Source organism: Haemaphysalis longicornis, unplaced genomic scaffold, assembly GCF_048455015.1.
Source record: "Haemaphysalis longicornis isolate Haplotype H1 unplaced genomic scaffold, Haemaphysalis longicornis Haplotype H1 scaffold_2, whole genome shotgun sequence".
Classification (NCBI taxonomy): domain Eukaryota; kingdom Metazoa; phylum Arthropoda; class Arachnida; order Ixodida; family Ixodidae; genus Haemaphysalis; species Haemaphysalis longicornis.
Window position 1 is genome coordinate 286,026,837 of NW_027526295.1, and position 27,120 is coordinate 286,053,956.

Consider the following 27,120-nt stretch of genomic DNA (forward strand, 5'->3'; position numbering starts at 1 on the left):
AAGCGCGGCAAACCTACTGCCAATACTTACAGCTTAACCGGAAGTACGTCACGATGAAAGGGACGCAAAAGGGACGTTTTCAAAAGGGACAGTTACGAGAATACCGCCCCAGTAGCGTACGCGCACTTGGTCAACACTGAGGTGTCGCCCTGTCGTGCGGTTTCCATGTGCATCAATGCATACTCCACCACCTTCAGTTTAAAACCAGCTGTGTGGCTCATGTACTGGCCCATCGCACGCTGCACACCAGGAGCACAAAAAAAGGTTGGAACACAGCTGAACAACAAAACCATGGAGCGTGATGGTGAAGTCACGGAACAGCACAGAGCAGGGAACGAGTGCGGAGTACATCTGGTGCTTTGTTCACACGCTGCCGAAACCAGCCAAAACAGCCCAGAGCAAGGAAGAGTGCGGAGTACGTTTTGTACTTTGTTCACACGCCACCACATTTTCTGGGTGCAAGAAGGTTTGTTTTGTGTTTAGCATGTGGCGCTCCGCTAGCGCACAATTTTTTAATTGTGAGCCACGGCATTCACACTTGTGGCTCCGACTGCTGTCGAGATTTCTTTTTGTTAGAATGCATTTTTAGTGTTTCTGCGTATTTGCGGCGTGATATCAAGTGTGATTTTCTACGGTATGAGCAACCATGCCAAGATAAAAACATACCCCCACTGCATTTTTTATGTAAGTGACTAGAAGGTAAATTCTCAATAAGAAAAATGTGGGAGGGTTCATTACGCGAGTGGGTTTTATTACACAAGTAAATATGGCATACAACCTAAATATTCGTTAAATGGCATTGCGAGTGTTAAAATAACGCACAAAAATAAAATTTGGGCTCTCTTATTTTTGCGCTTACAGCTTATACCGTGAGCGAGCTTGTTCAACTGGACATTCATTCTGGTTGTGCTTCCCACTTTGCAGGCGTGCACGGGCAGGTGCTCTGAATTTCGCAGCTGCGTCCAGTGCCTGATATTTCAGACTGGGGAGCTGCCCCAGCAGGAGTGCTCCAGCAACTGCAGCGCTCTCAACGTCATCCCCGTAGACATTGCTGAAGGTACGCCACCCTCGGGCGCTCATTGCCAATACTACAACTGGGTGAATTACTACACTGCATTTTCTCATTTCTAAGTGGCCCCTTTTTCCAAAATTTTTGTTGCTTAAAGTGGGCAGGTGGGCTACAATCTAGACCACATCCATGTTATAATGCCGTCATTGTTTAGACTTCCTTCTTTTGGTAAGTGCAGAGGGGTGCTCAGGATTGGGAGGCGTTTAGAACTCAGGATATAGGAACTCTGGTATCTGTTAATAAAAGCCTTGCCTGGTGCCTGTGTACTGACGTGCACACACACACGCAGGGAAGCATTACAGCACTCATTGGGTAGGCTAATGCTTGTATTCACTGGCGAGGCGCACATGCAGGCAACCGTGTGAGTGCACCGTCACTCGTTACGTCGGGCTTCGCGGGATGGCGGTACTTGTCCATGCTAAGCACACGACTATGTTGCACATTACAAACTCTATCTCACAGAACGCAAAGTATTGCCTCGAGTCCAATGTGAGTGCAGTTAATAACATCTGTGTAGACACTACCGTTGAGAATCTGGTTGAAACGCAGAAGACGACGCACGCCGGTGTTTTTTTTCTTCGGCGTGCGGGCGCAGCGGCCCAAGCCGCGCCATGTCCATGGCACGTCGGCCATGTCTGTGGCCGTTTCCAGTGTTGCCAAGCGAAGAAATTGACAGCTAAACTTTTCAACAAATACCACCTAGAAGGACTGGTCACTGCTCAGAGGGCGCGACTAATAAGTGCACCCAGCGCCGCCCCACGGAAGCTTGAACTAACTTTGGGTCAGTGAGAGCCAGACGGCGGGCGCGTGTTCATACTATATTCGGCACCTCTCGGTTGTTTGTTTTTGTGATTCTGCGATTGTTTTTGAAAGGTGTCTCGTGCTTGCAAATAGTTTCACCATGTCTCAAGTGCTTCTGTGTGATTTCCGGACAATTATGGGGCTGAACTACTACTGTCGGCCTCGCGTGCGCGAGAAGTTACAGAGATTGTACGTTCCCGCGCGCGTGTATGCCGTGAAAGAAATTAATGGGACAGACATCGTTGCGAAGTCCCATTCTCCGCAAGGGACGCTTACTTACAGTGCCAATTCAAGTCAGCATTAATATTTTCTCGTATCACAGCCTAATAAAGTGACCCCAGCATATACAACGGAGCTCCACGACAGAAGCGTGTTTGTGTTGTTTCCTCCGTTCACGAAACCACCCTACAGTTACTTTTTCGGTTGCCCCTCTTCAGCTCGGTTGGTGTTTTCACTAATTAAAAACAGATTCCAAACGTTATTAGCTGGTGACAAAACAAACGCAGTTCACACTGTTGGAAATCTGCTGCGGAGCTGCGGTTGTCTTTACGAAGATTCTGTTTAGTTTCGGTTTCTATCTTGTGAGTAATGTTAGAGTCATCTTAGCAGCTAATTGTGATACAGCATGTTCAGGCCGCTCAGAATTCTCCAAAAAAGTATTTCCTCCTCCTCCCCATCCTCTGCTTAAAGAATAGTAAGCTCAACTTTCAGAGTACGCAAAACGCATTAAAGAAGTCAGCGCGAGTGAATGCAGCCTTGCCTTTGACAGCTTGCCACACTCTCGCTTGGAATGCGTGGCCGAATTCTGTACTCTTCGGGGAACAAAGTAGGACAGTTAGCGGGATGCATATTGACTGTCTTGACATTACTTTTGGCATCACCCGCGAAGTGCTGAGAACATATTCTTGTGCCGCCTTTTTTCATCCATTCGGTGCCGTGAATGTCGCTGAAAAAAAGTTATTGCTGATAAAACAATAGTGACGGAAGCCGTAATACGTTGTGTTATGCAAGTACTACGACGGCATGCGATTCATCGCAGCGCGCAATGTGTATGGAACACTGAAAGCAAACGTTTTAGTTTTACGGCCCTTCGTGTCTGCACTGCGCATAAACAGTCATCGTACTCATAATTTTACTCCTTCCACTGACAAGAAATGTCATGGCTTTCTCACTGCTAAAATCCATTTCTTGCGACGCTTCTTCTCCGCGGCTTCCCGAGAAACCTGTACAGAACGATGACAAGCTGCCTTTCGCGATTGTGGCAGTCCATCAAGCAGCAGTAGCGGCGCTGCCACTAATTCTTTCCTGCAGCATTTTGATCCTTTCGGATCCTGCAACTTGCAATTATAACTATTTTTCTTAAAAAACTTCCGCCACGCAACGTCGAACGGCACGCAGCACGCGTGTTTTTATGTGTGCTGAACGGCCGGTCGCGACATCCACTGACCCAGAGTTGCTAAGCGGCGGCGAGAGGCGGCGCTGCAGTCGCGCGCAAACTTCAGTGTCCGGTGCCTATACTAGCCTATACCTGGGTGGTGAGATAGCTGTTGCCCGAAAAGCCCCAGACGAGCGTAGATATTCTCAAATAATATAATTTAAATTAGATACCCTTTGTCAGAAACTAGTTCTGGATGATTAAGTCAGCTTTATTCTTCAAAAGGTGGCAATATCAAGACTGGCCAAGAGTGCCCAGGGCAACTGGCTGCTAGAAACAAGAGTGGCCTGTCCTTCAAGCAGGCATTAATTAGCCTACAGTGCAACATTGAGAGCAGTCTCTCCCAGTCAGTTGGTAAAAAGTAATGAGAGATGTGCTGCTGCGCACTGAAACGCATATTCATCTTAGCTTGTGTTAACTTCGGCTAGTCTGTCGGTGCTTCTGGACTCGGAAACACTTCTACATACAGTAACCGACCGCTTTTTTGGACTTCAAAAATTCGGACTTCCTGGGATATTCAGGGTGTTCCCAAGGAACCGCCAGTTGTCCCATAGGAGCAATGTATATGAACAATGGATATTTTGGACAAGTTTGATTTCCCAGACGAAATTTTCTGCAACAGAGCCACAATGTGACTCTAGGACGATGCCATTTTGAATCCTAAGACACCTGGTTTGCTACGGATTGAATGGGGATTGGCCTGACTCCTGGCGGGGTAGCAAACTTTAATCTTAAAGGCCATAATTTTGCATGTAGTCTTTATCTTTATCTTTTTGTTCTTTTTTTTGGGGGGCAGCTTTGGACCCGGAGGAACGCAAGTGCATCTTCAAGGACGATGACAGCTGCTCTTTTACATTTGTCTACTCCTATGATGAGCAGAATGAGCTCATTATTAAGGCACAGACCACAAAAGGTGAGCCACTCATTTTTTGCCAGGACAGCACAGCACTTTTTTCAGTTGCGTGTCTCTAGAACAATCTCTAGGAACCGCAAAGAACCGTGAATTAACCGAACTTCCAATTAAACAGAAAGCACAGTAACAGCATTGCAATTAGTCCAAAACACGTCTCCATTCTTGATTTTGTTCAGAATCTCAGCTTTCGTCCGCATACAAGTTCAAGTGTACAACATGGTTTGCGCTAATGGTTCACACTTCTCGCTAAATTCGAAGCCTGAAGTGTTTACATAACAGACTGCTCACACAGAGCTGTGCACAACAAAAAAGGCAAGACTTGAAAACAGACAGATGCGTACGCTGGCACGAGTTTAGCTGACCTGCCGCGCTATGACTGTGCCCTGCCTCAGTTGTAATGGTGCCAACATAGTGCAGAGCACAGCGGTGTTCTGGTGCTTGAAAATTTTTTGAACGTTAGTATCAAGTGATGACAGTCACCTCGATGCTTTTTATTAGAACTAACTTCCAAGTAACCAATGTATCGGGTCTTCGCAGTATTAAAAAAAATCAGTTAAGTATGATTGGAAATTTTAGAATTGGAAACAATTGAAATTTCCGGTTGGCACCCATTGAAAAAACAAAAACACTTACAGCAAGTTGAATTTTGGAACCATTGAAACCAATTAGAGTTATAGCTCCTATTGGACCGCTCCTATTGGAGCCAGAGTCAATTGGATGCAAAGGCCATTGGCCCACCAAAGCAACCACCGGACGTCCGTCGGCAGTTCATAGGATGTCTGTTTCAGGGCCGATGGACGTACCTTGTACATTCGTGGGACGTCCAAAATCGGATGTATTGGGATGTTCAGTAAAAATTTCCAGAATCACATAACGGGATGCTTATGTTTGTGCAATGAATACTACACCGCCCAGGATCAACACACCAGCGAGCAGACAGGCATACATGAACACAGTAAACTTGCATCACGTGTTTCGTTAGCGGTGGTCAATTCTTATATACAGTATATCCTTCCCCAAAAAGATCATCATTGAAGTCGGTGAGGTGCATCAAATAAAGTAAAAAAAATTACGCTTAATTTCGGAAATATGTGGATGAAAGTTGCAATATACAAGTCAGGGTGTTGATGTACAAAATCTTTTTAATTGAAAAGCGAAGTAGCTTTTTCGTTATTGCTTTTATATTCAATTTAAGACATTAGTTGATTCTTCGTAGTAACTTTGTACATCCAGTGGCGGATGTCATTCGGACTTGTACATTTGTTTCTGGATGTCCTGTATGTTCGAAAATTTACATCCACACATGGACGTACAGTGGCCGTCAAAACAGGGCATTGGATGTTCGGCTATATTTCGGACGTCCGTGGTTGCTTGGACATTGCGTACACTTGGTCACTGTACAACTGCTTCAACGAGTTGCCCAAAACCGTGTGGTCCCACTTTGTAAAATCACAAAGCCATGAATTTTGGACAATCGGCTTTATTGCACAAAGCGATGTCCAGCAGACCGAGTCAGAGCTAGCTGTGATACCTGCAAGGTGATGGCATATTTTTCAGTATGGAGATAGTTTTAGTTTTAAAGTTCACACAACCATTGAACACTGAGCTGTCAGTTGCAAATACAAAACTAAAAGAAAAAAAGCACGATAACAACAGGCTCTGCACGTTAATATAAGCCATTTATAAACTTAGGTAATGTGGGCAGCACCGAGTCACCTTTCCAACAAATGAAATGAAAACTGTTTGTGTACATTGGGATCTAATTTAGCCCTACATGCCATTTTTATCCCACTGGTAGCTAGCTAATGCGAGAACAGTTGCTACAGACTGCTGAGAAAAAGAAGAAGAAAAAATGGAGAAGAAGTCATTGAAGGTAGCAGATATTGTAAACCAGTTTGTGTTTCTAGTTATTAAAACTTAGGAAGTCAGATTGCGAAATGTGACAAACTAAATTGAGGGGCGGCCACACTGGGCTGGGGTGTTGCAAAGTTCGTCGTAAGCTGGCAGATTTCACGAGTGGTCTAAACTCTCACGGGATGCTTTCTCGGCTGTGGTTGTGGGTGGTATGTGCACTCGGTTTCACAAACTTTGTGCAGTGTCAGAAAAGCAGTGGAAAGAGTCAGCCAATCGGCAGAGTAGGTGTGGTGGCACCTGCCAGTGAAGGCCACATGTGCAGCTGATGCTTCCCTGCAAAAACCATTCTCATTTGTGAGATGAAGTGCAGGTGAAGATGGGAAATAATTGAAAATGAGGGATGTATAAACGAGAGTTCAATGAGTAATCGCACAAAACCCTTCCCGATTTCTACAACATGCATTAGACCCGATGTGGGAACATTTTTTCTGCACAACGTTGGCCGTGCCTGTTTTTTTCCCGCAGCTTCTGTAGTGCTGCTCTAAGTTAGTGATGCAGAGCATTAGGTGGGGTGATTACGAGTCCACTGTCTGTTCATCCATTGTCCGTTGCTTTTGTAGTGGTGACTACCCCATCTCGTAGCCGGTGGCGGCTGATTCCCACCTCATAGCCAGTGCTCATTTTGTGGTGGAAAGTTAGTTCTAGTGTACCAGCTGCTGAACCTATCCCGTGTGAGGGCAGGGCTGATAAAATCTTATAGCCCACAGGGGACGTCTGTGTCTGATTCTTAACTCTTTCGGGACCGCCGGAAAAAGTGATGAAAAAGGGAGGTCTCGGTAAAAAATTTTTATTACATGAAGCAAAGATACCATCCTGCTTTACCATATACCAAAATGCAGCTAATTATATGTTCTTTGACATACAATACCGTGTTTTACTTCAACACTGACGATAGCACCATGAAAAAATCAGAAAGTAAGAACTTCGCAAAAAAACTACTGAAAAAGATAGAAAAAAGCGTAAATCTAAGAATAATTAAAAAGAATAAAATTATTTCAGGATATACAAAATCTAACACAATGCTTTGTTTATTCATCACGAAAGTTTGATGCGGCTAGGTGTAACTGGTTTTTTGTTTTGTGTGTGATTTCTTTGGCACTAGGGCCATGGCTACGTCGTCGCGCAGGTACACGCCGGGCTCTCGGCTACGCGAAAACTTGATCCGTTTCTGCGCTGGTGGCAGGAGATCACCACAATAGGTAGTTAACACCCTAGCGAACAGATATAAACTAGCCAGAACATATTTCGAGCGCACATACCTACTCCAGAGCCAATTGAAACCGAAACCAACATCCACCTTTGAGCGCGATTCATGTTCCAGGCTGATCGACACCCGAATCCTCACTTGAGCTCAAATGCGATCTCTAAAGTCGCATTTCGACTCTTCACTGCCACTCTCATCGTCAAAATCCACAGTAGAAGGCGAAGATATGCGAGACGAGACGACGCGGATCTCTTATCGCGCTCGCGCGTGAGTATGTTTACATTTGGAACCACCGCCCGTCAGAATAAAATATCTGATGCGTTGCCGCCTGGCGATAAAAAAAGAAACTTCACAAAAGAGAAAACTCTAGTTTTCAAACTATCTCCTAGATGTCGCTAGGTGTTCCATCGAGCGAAAATTTTTATTCTGCAGGCTCGCGAAACCATCGATCATATGTGACCGATGGCCTATAGGAGCGGTCCCGAAAGAGTTAAGGGGGACATGGCTCTTAAAACTATTTCTTTTAATTTCTAAGTAAACTCGGTGAAACTTGCCAGTCTTGCTGCTTTGTCCCTACCGATTTCAAATATGCCACTATTTTTTCAGTTAGTCAATTAGTTCCCAAGATAAGTAGAGGTAATTAGCCATTTTTGGACGAACAATTGACAGAACAGTGTTAGCCATGAAACTGGAATCTTTATATTTTCCAATACTATGGACCCTAGTGAGTGCAATAAGAGAATCGCTTTCTTGATGCACCACTTGGAACGAATCTTACGGCTCATTACACTTTGGTGTTTGAAATGGGCATTCGAAATGGTTCCCTGCCACTGGCTCCACCAAGGTTTGATGAGCTGTAACATTAGTTCCAAGCGGGGCACCAAAAAACCGATTCTCTTATTGCACTCACCAGGGTTCGTAGTACTGGAAAATATAAAGATTACAGTTTCATGGCTAAAACTGTTTTGTCTATTGTTCCTCCTCCAAAAATGGCTAATTAGCTCTAGTTATCTTGGGAACTAATATAGTGGCATATTGGAAATCAGTAGGGAAAAAGCAGCAAGACTGGCAAGTTTCACTGAGTTTACTTAGGAATTAAAGGAAGCTGTTCTAAGAACAGTGTCCCCCCTTAAGGAATTTGACCCTGGCAGCTGATCCTGTAACAGCACAAGTGCTGGTTATATGCCAATTTTTGCATGCAGTGCTGTGGTTAGCGGTGCAGCAGGGCTCCGAGCTTGGGAGGGCGTTCTCAGTAGGGCTGTGCTACCCTTGCAGACTGCGGTCAGGAGGCCCTGACGTGGTACATTGTGGGAGGCGTGGTGGGTGGCATCGTGCTGTTTGGCCTGCTGGCGGTGTGCATCTTCCGCTTCCTCATCTACCTCAAGGACCGCGTCGAGTACGAGAAGTTCGACAAGGAGATCAAGAACACCCAGTGGGGCACGGTGAGCAGCTCGGCTGAGCTTTCCAGCTTCCGCTCAGCATCGCACGTGTGACAGCATCAAGGGAACAGTTAGCACGCTGGCTTTCACAGTGAGCGCCATCTTGCAGTGCTGCATTGGCCGGAGCCCCGCAAAAGGCTACCACACAGCAGCGGTTTGCGAGATGTGCTGCCTCTCAAGGTGGGGGCAAACCAATCGCCTTGAGGGCTGGCTCTCTACTGCAGCAGTTGTGTCAAAGTGCGTGGCTACATCTGTGTCTGTAAGCTCCTTGTAATGTGCCTGGGAGCTGTCTCAAAATAGTACAGGAACCTAAATATTTCTATGCTAGCTGCTCTTTCCTCACTGGCTCCTTTGTTCTACTTACCAGCTCACTGCTTTCTTTGTTTTGTGCCAACAAAACCATGCAGGCTTCAGCCAGTGTTGTGGAATAAGTAGTCCCATTCCATTCCAGTTCCTTTTTGAGGAATTAAAACTTTCCACAATTCCCTTCCTTTCAATTCCGCAGAATGCCAAAATCTTGCCCATTCCCACTCCTGGAATGGCCGGAAAGTTCAATTACATTCTTGTAATTCCTCAACGTAAAAACTACTTCTTGGTGGCTGTATCAGGTTACGAACACCAAATAATGCTGACATTATCAGACGCGTTGAGAACTGAAAAAATATGCATGTGTGCCGCCAAAGTGAAGGGATGGCAGCAGCTTGCTGAAGTCTCCTGCAGAGAGATATATAAAAAAAACTATCGTGGCAACGATGCTTTCTCTTGTGGTGTGAGAATGCACGAGCATCACTGCTCTTTGAGCTATGTCACCGAGTTATGTCGCTAAATTTTCTGTCGCTAAGTTTTGTGCTGATTGACTTTAGCACTACTACTAAGTGTATGGTATCACGAAATGTGCGACACCACTAGCAGACCATATTTTGACCTTTTTATCATTACCAGTTTTTTCCTTTGCCTTTTTTGCTTTTTCAATCCATTGTTATGACCTTCGCCAATCACTTTTGTTAGACCTATAAGTTCAGGCTTAACGTCAATAAACCTGATCGTTCAGCTTAATGACTTACCAAGCAACGCCAAACTCATTGTACGTCAAGCTGTGGGCACTGGTTGAAGAAGTCAAACCTCATATCGTGCACGTTAGGATTAACACTGGGCCATGGCACACCCACATTCACCCCTTCCTTGACAGATGTCAGGCCACTGCATTCCCGTAGGCTGACACATACCCACTTTCGAGGCTAAAGCATACCTGTTTTCACAGCTCATTGACATTTTGAGCCCACGTTTCTGGCATCACTCGTATACGGGGACAACGTATTTTTCGCCATCTGAGTCGCACTTGAGCGAGGCTCGCCCCTAAAAAGGTTCCCATGCATGCCACCCTTTCAACTGGTAACATCACTTGGCAGCACTCTGTGTCACACACCGGGTAGCACATTTTCTGTTTGCAAAGTAAAACTTGTAAGCGTTAAATTAAAAGCGATTTTCTAAACTGCAGTGTCGGAGCACGTAAAGGGGTGACAAATACTATTGCGGAGCAGTTGTGTCAATATTTTGAAATTATGTTGCCACACAGGAATTTGAGTGTGGCTGTGTCATAATCGCTCCCAATTCATTGAAATGTCATATTGTGTTTTGGCAAATTACGTTTTGTTTTATCTTAGGCTGAAAAGTGGCATTTGAAAAATTTCTTATTTATGCTGCCCAGTAAGATGAGACCCACGGCAGCAGAGGATGGAGTCTCCACGGTGGGGAAAGGTGGCCATACTTGCTGCTCTGGGTTTTGACGATTGCGCGACTGTGGAGTATGACGGTAATCGTGCGGAGCTGCCACTTTGGCGCACTCTGGCTGCCAGAAACATTTTACCTGTTTAGAGCTTCTCTTTTGGTGGATTCACTGGGAGTCACCACTTTTATCCACGAGTACAGCAGCCGCCAAAAAACTTGGGTCGCAGTGATACTGGTTCCAGAGCCAGCTTGGCTGTAGGTCGCAGCTTAACAGCTAGTCTGGTTAATCCCATTTCTATTCCATTCCGTCAAGCCTTTGAATCAAAGAAAGCTGGGCAATTTCAAGAATTCACGAAAACAGGATGATGACGATGGATGGCACAAACGTGCGCAGCTTCATAACTAAATCTTTTATTGAAAAACACGCGCTTATACATATATAGTGGAATCTCGGTCATACGAATCTCAAAAGTGGGCAAAAATATTCGTATCACCCGAAAATTCGTATAATCAGAAAACGAGAAAAAATGGAAACGTGCCGCGCATGCGACCGGTGGCGGCAACATGGCGTCGGCTCTTGCCGTGAAGAGGTGCAAGTAGCTTCAGCGACTGCTTCTAACCTTTGTTAAAACGCAGCTCAAGGTGTAAACTAAATTTCCCATGCGGGAAAGGAGCTGACAGTGAGGGAGAAAACTGCACTATAAAATGTCATCTGTGCTAAATATCCGCCGCAGAGGTGGCCCAGCCTGCTGCGGCGAGTGCTTCGAAATTGCCGCCATGAGGCACGCGTCTCCCCATTGGCGCATGTCGTGAGGCTCCTCCCACTGCCGTTCGTGGCAACCGAGGCAGAGGCTGGCACCGGGGTGCCGGGCTGAATTGTCAACGCAGGCATCAAAAGAATGCGCGAATGCGCGCTCATCGCCGATGCGACACGCGCACACAAACTCAAGTGTGAACTCCATGGAACGTTTTTGCACGCGATTTCGCCCCCACTTCAGATTCTACCTCGCTCAGAAAATAATGCGTGACACATGCGGCAGTGGGAGGAGCCTGCCGACTTGCGCCAATGGAGAGGCGCGCTCTTCATGACGGAAAGCCGACCGTGGTTTGAAAGCGCTCCGGACAGCTCGCTGGCCTCCGGAGATGTTTAGGCTTACCACGGTGGCGGATATTTTATTGGCGGTTTCCCTAGCCGTGCGGACGATGCTTTATAGTGTCGTTTTCGCCCACATTATCAGCTCCATTAGTGTACAAGCAACTTCATTTGTTTCTTAAATGGCATCTTAAAGAGTGGTCAGAAGCAGTCGGTCGAGCTACCCGCACCACTTCGCGGTCCGTGAGGCTGCATCGGCGTCAGCGCGCCTGTAGCGTGCGTGGCGCGCTTTCGTGAGCAGAAAACGTTCTGTACGGTTTGCGCTTCAACATAATCGACGTGCAAGTGGCGAAGGCAACACGGCAAGGCGACAGCAGGGTAGCTAGAGCGCGGGGCATAGAGGGAAGTGAGGAATGCGGAGAAGGCAAAATGGCGAGCGTATTCACCGTCAGAAATGTGAGCGAACGCTTGATTGCCGTGGTTTATTCAAAAAGTATAATACAAAAAGGGAAACTAGAGGCACCCGAGCTGCAGCCAGCGGAAACGTAAGGCTTGGAGAAAAGAGATTGTAGTGGGAGATAAAAGAAGGGAGGCAGAAAGAACAGGCGTCGAGAGGGCGAAACGTTCTGTTCGTTGGGAGCAGCACCTCTCTTCACGCTATCGTAAACACCCCACAAGGAGGATTACCGTGAGCAGGGGAGACTAATGCTTTTGTGCCCGCGCGCAACCAAGTCCATACGGCTGCACCAACACTCCCGACCACGCTGCGGTCGTCTGCTCACGGCTCGCGTGTTCGTATCACCCGCACCGGAGTGATAAATGCGTACGGATCATCCGAATTTTTTTACAGTGCATACGAAAAATTTTGGCCGGGGAATTTTTTTACAGTGCATACGAAAAATTTTGGCCGGGGAATTTTCAAAATTCGTATCACAACGAAATTCGTATCAACCGAATTCATATCACCGAGATTCCACTGTATGTGTGTTGACAAGGCGCACCATGTGGTACTATACGTAAATTGACAAAAAGCACTGCACTCCTGATAGAAACAGGGGGGACAAGGACGCTTTCTCTTCCTTCATCTGCATGTACTGCTTAGACTGGAGTACAGTTAAACCTGGATCTAACGGACCTCTATGTAACGAATTCCTGGATTTAAAGGAGCCATGAAGACAAAATACAAGTTTGTTTTATTTGAAAGATTTCCTGTCTTATAGTGCCCCCAGTGCATATCCGGATACAAAAGATGCTTTATTCACTGAGAAATTAATCAGTTTAAGTTAAAATTTTCATTTTCCCGCTAAATTGTGTGTTTGCATGGTCTGCAATGACATCACAGGAACCAACCGCTCTGCGGCCTGGGTGCCTTTATTCACGCATCCTCCGTACAAAATGGAGACACAAATATGCTGGCACCGCCATTTTGGGTCACTTGCTCGCCGCCGAATCAAATCATTGTATCAGAATCGCGCTAAAATTATCGCCGCAACGGGGTTTACTGGCGAAGTTTGAATCATCCTATCTGTTTCGCATTGCTGGGTCTCGTAGGAAACGAAAAGAACAACGCGTTGAGCACACTGACAATTGCGGTGGGAGGGGACCATTCAAAGGTTGTCTCCACCCTGTACGGCAATGCTGGTATCGAGGTACCCTACGGCGGCGCCCGCGCGTTTGTTTATGTTACTGAACCTAGGTGGCACCACCATACTGTGGCAAGCCATATTTAAACCTGGCTTATTTTTGTTCTGGGAGAAAATAATTGTCTCGTGAAACATAGTGCTCGCTCAACAAATATGGTCACGTAAGACACAGTTGCTTGCGTCAATCTGCCAGTGTCGTCTGAGACAACCCCAAAGCCCTGCACTGTGCAGCTAAACCAAACATAGGGTGTGCAGTACCAACCAGGGTGTCGAACCGGAATTTTTTCGGGTTCGGTTCGGGTTCAAGCCTTTCGGGTTCGGTTCGGGTTCAGTTCCAGAGCACCATTCCGTTCCGGTTCGAACCGGTTCGAACCGGTTCAAACGGGTTCGAAGAAAGAAAGCTGGCGTGTTTTTTTCTGTTAATTTTTGTGCTCGTTTTTCGTTTCCTTATCAAGTCGGCATAACAACAAAGTCATAATGAAGGTTTCTTTGTCTAAATATGTTGTCTTCGCCAAACTAAAGCGACCCTCCAACACTTTTTTCAACTTTTTTCTAAACCTTGAGTGCTTGCAGAAAGTAGTCAACCAACACATTAGATTATGGGGTCGCAATGTACCTCAGCCAAAAATTACTGCTCTCTCCTCGTCATGTAACAGAGAAACTTGCTCAAAATATTTTTCTCTCCTTCCCGGTCTTCACGTTCTTCGACCGCTGAATGACGTCATTACAGCGGTGTAGCGGCTGTTTGCCGGCTTTCCTTAAGTTGCAGAATAGAGCGCATTTGATAGCCACTTTAAAAAAAGCCACAAAAGCGAAGCAGAAACGAAAGGTGTATCCGCAGCGACGAGCAAATCACGCACTGTTGCTCTGTGCTGGCAATAGCTATAGTTTTCGCAGTCCTTCCAGATGCGAAGAAGAGTGAAAGCGTTTATCGAAAGTGTTGATTTATTTATTTACTGCTTTTTATTTATTTATTTATTTATTTATTTATTTATTTATTTATTTATTTATTTATTTATTATTGGGTTTAACGTGCCGACGCAACGCCGACGACGAGGTGCGCCATAGTGGAGGGCTCCGAAATAATTTTGACCACCTGGTGACCTTTACGTGCGCCGAAATTTCGGACACACAGATGTTTTCGCTTTTCGCTTCCATCAGAAAAGCGGCCGCCGCGGCCGGAAATCTAAACTGCGTCTGTGTGCTCAGCAGCGCAACGCCTTAGCCACTGAGCCACCGCGGCGAGTTTATCTAAAGTGTTGAACAGCTCCTTTAACGGCACCTGCCAAATGTTTTCTATCGTAGTGTGACGAGTATGTGGCGCCGATTGCCAAGCGTGGCAGGTGGCATTTAGAGAAATTTCCTTCTGCTCATCTTTTATCTGTGAACAGAGCTGTTAGAAAGAAAGAACGGCTATATAGACTCATTGGACGGCGTGTATAGGACGGCATTGGATAGGGATTAGGGAACCACCGGAGATAGTGACTTGCTATTGGCCCTTCAGCGACTGCTGACAGCGATTGGGCTATAGGAAAGATGATAGCCAAGTGAAGTCACAAGCAGCCGTAATGATCACTTGGAGAGAGAGAGAGAAAAAATGAAGCTTAATTCAATCGAGGCAAAATTTGAGAGAGGCGTCCTCATTCGAGGGGGCCGAATCGACAGCCGTTTCCATCAAGAGCAACTGATCTTCCAGGCCGGAGCAGGCCATGGCTGTCTCCCAATTCCCTAAGGAAACGTGGAGGTTGGATGGATCTACGGTACACTTGTCGCAGCTGCCTACTATGTGTATGTGGTTCCCAGGCTCTCCATAGAAGCAACGAAATGGAGAGAGTTGTGTCCCGTCAAACAGGTGAAGTCTGGTGTTGTGTGGGAAGGTGTATGCCCACACGGTGCGGAGTAATCTTTCCTGGTTAATCGGTAGCGATTTGTGCGGGGACGAATACGTTCTATGGAAGAGGCCATAGTGCTGAGTAACTTCCTGGTCTGTGACTGCAGGATGCATGCACTCGGGCCGGGCTTCATCAGCGCTGGCTAAGCGAGTCAAATCTCGAACCACTGCGAGGTTGGTGATCTTGTTTGCCGGGGATACCAGTATGAGCTGGTGCCCATACAATCGTGACTGGGCTCGTTGGTGGTCTCTGATTGATCATCGGAAGTGTTGTAACATGCAATCGACCATTGGCAAAGTTGGGCCACGCCTGCTAAGAGTCTGTTACGAGAGTTTTAGTGCCGCTTTGGCTAAGCGTACGTGCTATCGCCGCTTCCTCATCTTAGAGGGGGCTGTGTTCGGGGGTTGAGATGCTACACCTGTGGGAGGCTGCAGAACGATAACACAAAGAGAAGGTATTGAAGAATGCTATCGGGCGTCTCTTGCATCAAACCAGTTGATCGTCCCTCCCTTTTTTTCTTGCAGTTTAGTTTCTTTCCAACTGTCTCCCCTCCCAACTAAAAACCCTTTGATGAATATAAAATATGCATTAGGCAATTAGTTATTAACTTCAGTCCGAGATGTCAATTTTAATATAGCAACAACATAATAGCGCAATACGGGCATAGAGAAAGACCTTTTATATCATTCAGGCGGTCGTCACATAACTTTGTGGCTACTTTGTGTGTGACAAAATTTCCTGATTGGTCGAGAAGGAGAACGCTGCAAAATTTGCAAATGCCAAGGACCCCAAAGATATCATGTTTGGTCCGACCGTCGAATCCGCCTTAACTGAAACCCGCTAATTCCTTTAATAGAAATTAATCAACGCACCAGTCCCAATTATTCACATTAGCTCATTCACTCACCAAACTAATTCACCCCTGTCCACCCTGTCTACTAACCCGCACTAATCGACTTCAATCCATCCACCTCTATTGTTTAAGGTTGAGCAGATTCAAGATAACATGAAAATGCTATCAAATATACTTTAAAAGTGGAAATTAAGATTCCCGATTTTTTTATATCCCATGTTCTCTTAGAGCAGTAACCAAAGGACACAGCGGCACTGTATACAAGAAAAAGTGACGTTAATTTTGAGAACTGCGAGAATTTGTGTCTCAGTGCTGTTGGTATATAACTGCCCATTCAAACTAGATTAAGTGGAAGATATGAATTTATTCTTGATGGTGTCCCTGAAGGCCTTCACAAGCGGGCAGGGATGCATGCGAATTAACAACACATTGAAAACTTTACACGATTTTAAACACCATGTAGATAGAAACCATGAAGAATATTCCAAGATATGTTGCCTCGTAATATGTGTTTAACTTAAGTTATGCTAAATGTAAAAGATATTTGGGAGTGATGGGCAGTACCTAACGCAAACTGATAGTATATACGGACAACTTTACAATTAATTGAGGGCAATAATTACAAGAGAACATGATGGGCCTTGGGAACTGCAGACTACGCAAAATATTTCATTGTTCTGTCGGGCGAGCGGCAGAATATCTTCAGACGCAAAGTAGGGTACCGAAATGGAAAACTAGAAATCACATTTTTGAGGCCCGGAACCGGTTTGGAACGGTTCCTTCGATCTGTTCCGGTTCGGGTTCAGTTCCAAAATGGCGGAAAAAATACGGTTCCGGTTCAGTTCCGGTTCCGGGCGAAAATTCGGGTTCGGTTCCGGTTCCGGTTCGACACCCTGGTACCAACAGCAGTATGCATCAGTACTTCTATGTTTACTATGCTTTCGGAAGTAACTTCCACTGTTTGTCCCACCATTCTTATTGCTTTGAAAAGAATGTGCCCTAAATTTAAGCGCGAATAGCTCGTTCGGCAAGATTATATAATTTGCGTTTGCTTTTTCCGGCCTCCGCCAACCGCAGAGCAGGCTGGTATGACATCATAGGTTCTGTTGTGGGAAATGAGCGAGTGGGTCGCATGGCCATTCCCTTTTTACCTAATTATGTACAGTAGCTTATTCGAGCGAAGTTTACGTTACAACTAATGTCAGTATGATTCTAACGAAACCGTCTTTTGAATGAACCAAACTTGTGTTTTTTCTTCATGGCTCCTTTGATGAAGTTTTCAGTTCCCCATTGCCAGCCCAATTGAAGCCCATATGTTTGCAACCTCTATGTAATGAAGGCGTTGCGACAGTTAACCTTGATTCAACGAATTCGCTACGCTGATGAATGATTGCTTTTTGAACGTCTTTTGAAAAATCCACTGCAGAAATGAACTAATTTAGCTAATTCGCCCGCACCGCTAACTACCATGCGTTTCCACGTGTGAGTGTGGTGTCGGTTTGGTGCTAAGCCTGCCTGTCGGCGTGTAGTCGTGCAGCTATCTGTGATGTCGGTTCGTTGGTGGTAAGTTGTGCTGCCAGAAAACAACAAGTTTTGTATTTCCAAGACAAGCTTGCAATTTTAAATGCCGTCGCCGCCGGCGAGCAAGAAGAACCTAGCCACCCGGTACAGTATACCGGCTAGCACCCTCTCACTAATTTTGAATGCGGAGAAGAATGTCAAATTCACGGAAAGGCGCCCTTTCAGCATACGTTTGGTCCTGGAAACGCGTTGGGCCACCAAAAAGTGTCAAAAGGAAAAAGGGACACTTAAGTTGTGCTTGTGAATATGGGGGTGAGTGACACTGGTTCTTTGGAGTGCTGTGTAGTGATTATAGACTTGTGGGAAAGCAAGCAGCAGGTGCAAATGACGGTTTTCCACTGTGAAATAAATTCTTGAAGGGTGAGTTCACCGTCACTGATGTCTAGCATTTTGGTTTCGTTTCTGTTTCATTCACGTGAGCCTTAATTCGAAACCTGCATGTAACGAAAACCTGCATGTAGCGAAGAAGTGCAAATTTTTGCCAACTTTGCTATATCCAGGTTTAACTGTACACAGTCCTTTTGGGTAAGTACAATCGACGGCCGGCTCACGCCATGCGTTGCCCAGCCTTTTAATGTGGAAGGCTTTTATTAATTCCCTGTTTAACTGCCTCGTGTCTCTTGCTAAAATAACAGCATCTGCAAACACTGGTTGGCATGTACCGGGAAGGCCTTGGAGGCAAGTGCCAACCAGTGTTTGCGGATGCTGTTAATTTAGCAAGGGACAAGAGGCAGTTAAGCAGGGAATTAATAAAAGCCTTCCACATTAAAAGGCTGGGCAACGCATGGCGTGAGCCGGCTGTCTGTTGATTGTACTTACCCAAAAAGAGTACGTACTTCTATCTAAGCAGCATTACAGATGAAAGGGAAGAAAATGGCTCCAATCCACGCTGTGAAGGTGGTTGGAAAGCAAAGCTGTAAATGACACCCCATGCAATGTTACTTGAATGCACACACATGGCTCCACAAAGAGTGAAACCAGAGATTCTGCCAACCGTTACCTGGAATTTACAAGGGCAGCGTCTTGAACGCAGTAGCTTCATCCACGACTGGGCTAGAGCGGCGGATGCCGCCGCTGTAGCCCGGCCGTGCGTTGGCAGAAAGAAAACGGAGAGGAGCGTCTTTCGAATACAGTCTAATCCCACTACAACGAAGTCCGCTTCAACAAAATTTCCGCTTCAACGAAATATTTCCAATTCCCCGTCAGCTAGCCATAGAAGTCAATGCAACAAAGTCCTCGCCACAACGAACCATTTGTCTAGCTTGCTTTCGCTTCAGCGAAATTTTCAATGTTTTGGGCTGGGTTTGAACAATTATTTTACGATAAAAGAAGCATAGCGCCAGCTATCTGTAACTTCTTATACATTCAGGACGCTTAGTTTCACCGAAAACATGCGCTGTGCGCCCACACTGCCACTTAAAACAAAAACGAACTCATACTGAGTTTGCGAACGAATTTCATCCGATACGGCAATCAAAATTCCACGACCTGAACGATCATGGCGGTCTTTTCGGTAAACGGTGTAATTCTTCTGGCAAGCAAATAGTTTGGAATTGCTAATTTTACTGGATAGCCACGTTTCGGTTAGAACTATCAAGGCAGCAGAGGACGAATCAATTAGAACAGATAAGCTCTCACGCTTCTTTAGGACGCTTCGGATGTTTGTGTAGATAAAGGAAAAATTGCGCTTGGGTGATTAATAAAATTTAATTAATACAATTATAAAATGGTGCAACATATTGAGACCAAAAGTACTCAATTATACAGAAAGCGGACTTACCCTACAGCTGCGGACATTTAGGCATGTGCAGGAACGGTGGACCAGGGGTTTTCTCAAGATAGTGTGTTTAATCGCACAGTATGAGAACCTAATAAAAAAATGAACTCTGGTAACAATCCAATTAAACATGGGCTGGAACAGATCTTAGCAGAAACAAACCCCTTAGAGATTAAATAACACTCACTGTCTGCTCTCATGCTCTTATAGTTGGATTGGTACGAGTCAGTTGCCGGTGCTCGGTTCCGATGTGTATTGATCTCGTGGCGGCCATGAGCGTCCTCGAGTACAGATTCCTGGGCAAGTTGTTGTTGCATTGCAGAAAAAGTGCCCTGTTATTCTTTTCATTCTTTTGACATTTGAGACTGCACTGTAAACTTCCTAAAGCAAGACCTGCAGTCACTGATGCTTGAATCAATTTCCCTTGTCTCCTCAATCACGGTTCTTGATATGACGAATGACCTGGTTACCAGCCTGTGCTTTATTGCCACCCATTCCACCTGTTCCACACGCAGGACACCAACCCTATCTTCAAGAACGCCGTGTCCAACTTCCAGAACCCCACGTACGAGTCTGCAGGCAGGCCCGTGGTCAGCTGATGGAGAAAAGCACAAACCGTTCCCAGAGCTTCCTGCCACTCGGGTGCTGTCTGTTGGGTGCCTGGCATCCTCTGTTGTCATGCTCGCACTCAACCTAGTCACGTCGTAAGCAAAAGCACCGTGGTGACTGAGCAGCTGGGACAGCTTTCTGAAGCCTCAGTGATTACGCGAGCCCCACTGTCGGCCCAGCCTGGCTGTGCCAAAATGTGTGCTTCACAGGAACACGGCTGTCCCCAACTGGGGATTACGTGGAGGAGTGGTGAATGCCAGCTTAATGCATTGGTCGCCTTCCCACCTGAGGACCCTGTTTTACTCTGTCCACAACTTTACAACGTGTACGGGTGCCTGTAACTTAAAAAGTGCTGATGTTCAATGTATATGAACCAACAGAGCTCGATATTTTTATGGTTACAAGTTTTAAGTGTGACAGTTTTACGATGTGTGTGGCCATAATAGAAGTACTTTGTGAAGCACAATTTTAGGTGTTTTGCAGCTTTTGCCTGTGGTTTGTGACAGTGAATGGGGACATTTAATGTTTTGTGTAAATTTTGCTTTGGCCTTAAATGCACAATAAGGACTGTGTCTGTCAGTAAGTAAGCCTTTTATTATGCAAGTATTCCTGCAGCACAGCAAAGTGATGGTACAAGAAAGAAAAGGTGAAAAAGTTTTTCAGTATCACATGCTGACGTTGTCTCAAAGGGACACTAAATAATAAAGTCGAGTTGGCTTATATGGGTTACAGTTTCATGAATACAAATGAACCACTTGCAGCAGCAGCAGCAGCTGCTGCTTATTGACGCACAAAAAGTAAAAAGCTTGAAAGCGGGTATCACCACCTTTCTGACATCACAAATCACTTACGGCGAAACTGGATCGGTGGAGCTTGCCTAAGCATTTTTTTATAACAATCACTGAGGCTGAAAGGACATGTAGATGTAAAATAAATACGTGTGGGGCTGCCACCGAAAATGTGCTATTTAGGCACTTATAAATAAAATGGGTCAACTCACCACAGTCACGAGGCTTTTTTTAAGCTTCAATTTTATTAAAGCTTCTGCTTTGTGTACAAAACCAGTCAAAAGATGCATGTGGACAAACATCCGAGCTTACCTTACCACTACTGCATACATATATGCAGCAGCTACTGGCAAAATCAGAGGTTATAAGCACTATCAGAAACAAGACTGCCATTAACCTCGTCAGCCAATTGTGCATGTGTTTTGTGCACCTTCTCCCAATTTGCAGCAACCCCAGCCCCAGAAAAGTTTCGGTAAGGGTGGCCTAAGGGGGCAAGGCTTAATGACCGCCATTACCTGGGTGCTGCTGTAACAAGATTGCATTGAAAAGGCACTTTCTGACTGGCTTCCAGTTTTTGCGAGGCAGTGAAGGCCAAATGAGAGCAGGCTTTGAGGAAGGTGGCAATGATCAAGCAAAGTCGAGAAGAGGGTCCCGGCTCACTCAGGGCGCACTTTGTGACGTGTTGTGTAATGCCGCAAGAAAATGAAAGCGGAAAGAGAAAGGGACGTGCCAGCTTTGGTTATTAATTTCTCAGAAAACAAGGCATCATTGGCCATCGAATGAAGGCTAAGAGAGCTGCAAGACACGTGATCTTTCAGCTAAACATTTATTGATCCATTAGCGTCCCTTTAAAGGGGCCACGCAGACAAAACGCAGGTTTGGTTCATTCAAGAGGTTGCTTCGTTTGAATCATACTGACACCACTTTTACTATAAACTTCGCTCAAATAAGCTACATAATTAGGAAAAAAGGAATGTCCATGCGGCTTTCTAGCTCATTTACCACACTAGAACATATGACGTCATACGCACAGTCATGCAATTGGCTGAGGCCAACGAAAGCAAATGCAATTTATGCAGAGCTTATAAGCTTGCAGAATGAGCTATTTTCGCTTAAATGTAATGCATATTCATTTTATAGCAGTAAGAATGACGTACAGTTGTAATTGGTATTGCGCACACTATGCTTGTTATAGTTGCACAGCCGTCTGGTGCTTTGGGGTTGTCTCACATGACACTGGCCGAAGCAACATTGTCTTCCGTGACCCTGTTTGTCGAGCATACCCTATGTTTCACAAAACGATTACCACCTACCATAACAAAAACAAGCCAGGCGCAAGTATGGTCAAAAACAAAGCAAAGTCAGACAGTGGTCGGGCGCAGTATGGTGGCGCCATCTAGGAGAACTGACTGTACATAAGGCTCCACAGTCCGCTGCAGAGTAACAGTGCACTAGTGTTCGCTTGAAGGCCTGTCCTTGTTACGTCATCGCAGATGTCACGAAACACACGATTTGGTGGTGGAATCGAAATTTTAACTTACATTGATTAATTTCTCAGTGAATAAAGCATCATTTGCTGCCTGACAAGCGCTGTGAGCACTATGAAACACCAAATATTTCGAATAAAATAAACGCATTTTGTCTGCATGGCCTCTTTAAACAGAAACAGTTGTCATGTGCCCTCGTATCATTTGCACCCTTCACAAAGAGGGGCAGCTCTTCAGTTCTCTATTTTTGTTATGTTTTGCTCCTGCACATTACTGCATTTGTCACTTTGAAGCTCGTCGGGCAACTTTTTTATTGTGTTTCTTAGTGGGTGTGAGGCAGGCGTAGAGATGTAAGGAAGGAACTGTTTTAGTACTTGCAACTTTTTCCAACTCTAGGCATTCCATTTATAAGAAAAGGTGTACAGTTCAGGGAGTTGTTGCTGTGTGTTGATATTTTTGTTTTCTTGATAATTCCACATAGTGAACGAAGGTATATAGTGTAGTGTGGTATGGACACCCTAGTGGAACAAATCCGTCTTGGTTCATAGAACTTATGCTGTTTTGCCTGAGTACTTGATGTGGAAGTCTACCTGTGTACCCTTGTTTTTGTCTGCCGTACAATTTAGTTCCGAGCAGTTCATTCCTCTCGAGTTGTGTGAAAAACAATATGGCACATAACCAAAGAACTTGCTTGCTTCATCTGTAAAATGCCATTAAATGTCATTTTTCTCTACAGAGGCTTATAGAATGTTTACTATGGGTATGTATATGTTGATTTTTACTTTAAAAGCAAATACTATTTTCCTATCAGAGTGAATAGTGTGCAATTTTAAGGACGGTGCCAGAAACTGAGCCAATATTTTTGCCAGGACTAATCCCGAACTCGAAATTATTTTCTGAGCCGACTGAACCTGACCTGGAACTCTGGAACTAAACCAGAAAAAGAAATAATGGTTTCCCATTCATGATCAGTTTGATCGTCTTCTTGTTGATAACAGGTGGTCAGCGTCATTTGGGGCTCTTCTCCTTCACGCACCATAAACTTCGCAATCTTTAGCATACTCTTCCCCTTCAGATCAATCAATCAAAGCACTATAAACATTCTCTTTGTGGACTACTCTCTAGAAAGCGGTCTAGCGCGAGCAGTTAAGAGCCGTGAGCCTGCTCTCCTCACCCCACGTGGCCTCTTCCGCCTTCGTAAGGAGCCAACCAGTTTCAACTTGAACGGTTTATTTTCAAGATGTCCCAAGCTACGAATATCCCGCCCTCTACTCTCACTTCCCCCACTTGACCTAGCGTCTTCCTGATGTAAGTAATAAAGGCTATCTCCTCCTCCTCCTCTTTGTGGCCACAACATGGTGAAATGACTGCACACGAACATTACAATGGCATGTTGCTGCTGGTTAAGCAGGAAGGGTGCTGGCTCGACAGAAAAAATGTCACGCTCTCAGAAGCCTGCAGGATGCTGGAAGCACCAGTTCTTGCCCTTCCCTTGTTGGGACTGTGCAGGAGCGGTCAGGCCACGGGATTGCCAAACTGTGCACCTGTCAAGGTTGAAACCCTCCATGTGTCTACTTGTAGTATCTCAAGAGTGTTGGAATTTTGGCTGGTTGGCACATAATTCAAATAATTAAAACAGCAGCGCAATAGCTGGGACCTAGGAAGAAAGAGATGCACATTTGTGCTGACTATAGCAACCATGTGTTTTTATTGGTTCGGGGCATTGGCTTTATTGAAGCAACGTGAACTCCACGAAATAGGAAATAGAAAAAATTAGGTGAAGGGGGCCCGCAGAAATAAGTTTCTAAGGCACACAACAGAAGGATAGCAGAAAAGACGTGCGAATGCAAAATTTCGAGTGTCCATTCGAAATTTGAAAGATTTTATTCTTTCCAATTGAAAGGTGTGCCCAGCGTATGGCACTGGATGTTCAAATTCGCTGTATAGTAAGCAGCACTGTGTAGTGGTGTGTTTGAGTAACTGATTTGTTGGGACCTATTCTAGAGTTTGCCAGATAACCGTCATCTATCTAAAAGTTTCTGTTCTGTCTGTTCAGTTTGTCTCACCGGCTGAAATGCACTGAAAGGTCATACAAGGTCTCTTTGTGGAATGTAGGGCATCGGAAGGGGCTGGAAAAATAGAAAATCACCACTGCTCAAAGCAGCCAGAAAGTAGCTGGGTCGCCATGGTGAAATTTCCATTGCCACGAGTCTCGAAAAGTCGCCAGTGAGGCGAGAAATCACCAGAACTAGGCAACTAGCAACCCTGGCCAGCGGGCCCCGCGCGGCAGGCGCATGTAGTAACATGTTTGAGGAGGCAGGCTCTGCCACAAAACACAGGAGCACTACACAAAACTTGCAGCATGCGCGAACAGGGTAGCGGCACACTGAATCGTAACAACTGGCACTGCCTGTATACATGCACGAACGGAGTTGGTTGACTCGCTCGTCTGGCTCAAGCCCCGAATACATGAATGGACTGTACGAGAAAGGGTTGTCAAGTCGGCTGGGGGGTTCCTTGACCCTGCCATGGTTATATGAACCCCATCGAAATAATCGAGGCAAGTGGACCGGAGGGGTTCTCGGAAAAGGTGCTACTATTCAGCTCCTCGCGGCCTGCCGACTCAGCCCAACGAACGAGTCAGCCCACCTGCGAGTCAAATGGGCTCGCCCCGACCTCTTCTCGACTGAGCTTATACATGGGTGCGCCGAGTCGAAAAAAAACTTTTTCTCGACTCAACTCTCCCTCATCGGGTCAATGTGAACGGGGTCAGCAGGCCGCCACGATAAGCTGCCCTCTAATCCCCTCACCTCGATTCTTTGGATGGGGTTCAGAGGTAAGCTGAACCCGCTAGTCGACACGACCCTCCCCCGTCAAGTCCATGTATATGGGTCTGTAGTGACAACGACTACTGCTGTTTGAAGCTCATGGCCAATTCATATGGACGTATTCATAGGGGGGAAATAAGCGGCTCTGGTCTTTTTGGTACAGGGCGTTCCAGTACGGTCTTTTCGGTGCACGGATCTTTCGGGACACAGTTGTTTCGAGACACAGGTGTTACTGGTAACGGTCCTTTCGTGACATGGGATGGGCGTAATGACTGCCGACTGCAACAGGCATGCTTCAGGTTATTATGAGCCGCTGTTTACACTGTGCGTTGCCATTGACACACCTGAAAATATGCTGCTGGCTGCAACTCAAACCGCCTGAAATGATGGAAGTGAACCACCCAGAACGTACCACTTCAGCACTACAAGTCAGACTGATGATTTGTTTCTAACAATGTACATAGTCGTAAGCCATTTCATTTTTATCTATAAGATAGGTGCTTACTGTGTTTATGCTTACTGTGTTTAACAGCACGGAAAAGCTCTTAGTGCGTAAGAAATATTTACCGCAGCAATCGTGCATCAGAGCAGCGTCCCCGAATATGAGCGACGTTGATTCGGGGCTCATTGGCATTTCCGAAGCTCACATTCTCTACTTTAGTGAGCAAAGAATGTCAGTACTCAACAAAATACTTAAATGAATGTCTTCAAATAAACGAATGATTAATTCGAAGGTCATTTATAAGAAAGGTAATTAAATGAAAGAGGATCGAGGGACGATCCTCAATAAATAATTACAGGAGAAATCGTTTAAAAAATATGAGGATTGATAATTATGCATTAAATATTCACAAAAACAGTACAGACGCTGTCTTTAGAAAAACAGATGCTTGAGATCCTGACCAAAAATAAATCAATGCAATGGCATCTTGATACACAATTACTGGAGAAACCGTTTCAAAAAAATTGAGTGCACTTATGATTGATTAAGCAGGATAAATAAAATAATAACAACATGAAAAATGTGTAATTGGTTTCAACTGTTCACTATGTTGCGTCTTTTTTCCTATCATCGGAACACCTGAATCTCTCCTTGTACCCAAATTGCCCTGCACTGGAATGTGCGGGTGCCTGACTTTCCTTGCAGTACTGATATGTTTGTGCACCGAAAAGTCCTCGTAAAAATAGTCATAGCAGAGAGGAGAACCGATTCCAGTATGGTGCCAAATGCACCTGCGCATGCGCACAACCAGTTTTTTTCACCTCTGCGCACGAGCAGTAGCGCTAGTCTCCTACCGGGGACTGGTTCTCCGCTCTGCTATAAGTTATAACGCTCAAATAACCCAATCAAAATGTGTTAAAGGGACTGACACCATTTGTCTGTGTAAATATTACTACACAGTTCACTTACCTTACTCAACAAAGTAGCCTGGCTAAAATATGAGTAGCCTGCAACGCGTGGAACGTACTTCAATTTGATCTCATCGTGCCGACGGAACAGCACGCGGAGCGACGCGCAGCAAATGGATATTGGCGTGACATCACCTCGAGTTCGCGAAAAGAAGTGACGTAGCTGCTTGCCTCCAACACTCGTCAAAAAAAAAAAACGTGACTTCACTTCACGAGCGTGGCCTGGCGAGCGGCGACTGCAGTGCTGGCACGTTCACAAACTGATGCACGTAGCCAAACACTTCCCAGAAAAAAAACACTCTTGTTAAAAATAAAGTTCCACACGTAAGAAAAGAGCCGATAATATAGCCCAGAGTCACAATAGAAGTTGCCATCAGGACTTTTATTGTAAGCGCTAAATTTCCACCGCAATGGTAGGCCTAACGCCTTCAGGCAGCACAGCCGCTCAGCTTCGGCAGCGGGGCGGTCAAAACAACGCCTCAACCAGCCTCTGCGGTGCGTTGACGTCCGCACAAAACGCCATACCTAATGGTCATACCGTAATTCTGTCATAAGCATCCTCCGGCCTAAAAGTGCGGGCGCACAAAACGTCATACCATATATATGGTCATACCGTAATTCTGTCGTAAGCATCCTCCGCCGTAAAAGCGCAGGAA

At 45.5% G+C, this 27,120-nt stretch overlaps 1 protein-coding gene across 4 annotated transcripts in view; it reads left to right on the forward strand.

Annotated features, from left to right (window-relative positions):
* LOC144170804 (integrin beta-PS-like) overlaps window positions 1–22,959 on the forward strand; it is a 75,625-nt gene extending 52,666 nt beyond the window's left edge. For 3 of the 4 annotated variants that reach the window (XM_077700814.1, XM_077700811.1, XM_077700813.1), the window contains exons 18-22: window positions 925–1,057; window positions 4,102–4,218; window positions 8,612–8,778; window positions 15,238–15,304; window positions 19,858–22,959. In XM_077700814.1, coding sequence (XP_077556940.1) covers window positions 925–1,057; window positions 4,102–4,218; window positions 8,612–8,778; window positions 15,238–15,304; window positions 19,858–20,039 — 666 coding nt within the window. In that variant the 3' untranslated portion in view covers window positions 20,040–22,959. The remainder of the gene's footprint in view (window positions 1–924; window positions 1,058–4,101; window positions 4,219–8,611; window positions 8,779–15,237; window positions 15,305–19,857) is intronic. The other variant, XM_077700815.1, reaches the window with a different exon arrangement.
* Window positions 22,960–27,120: the final 4,161 nt, after the last annotated feature.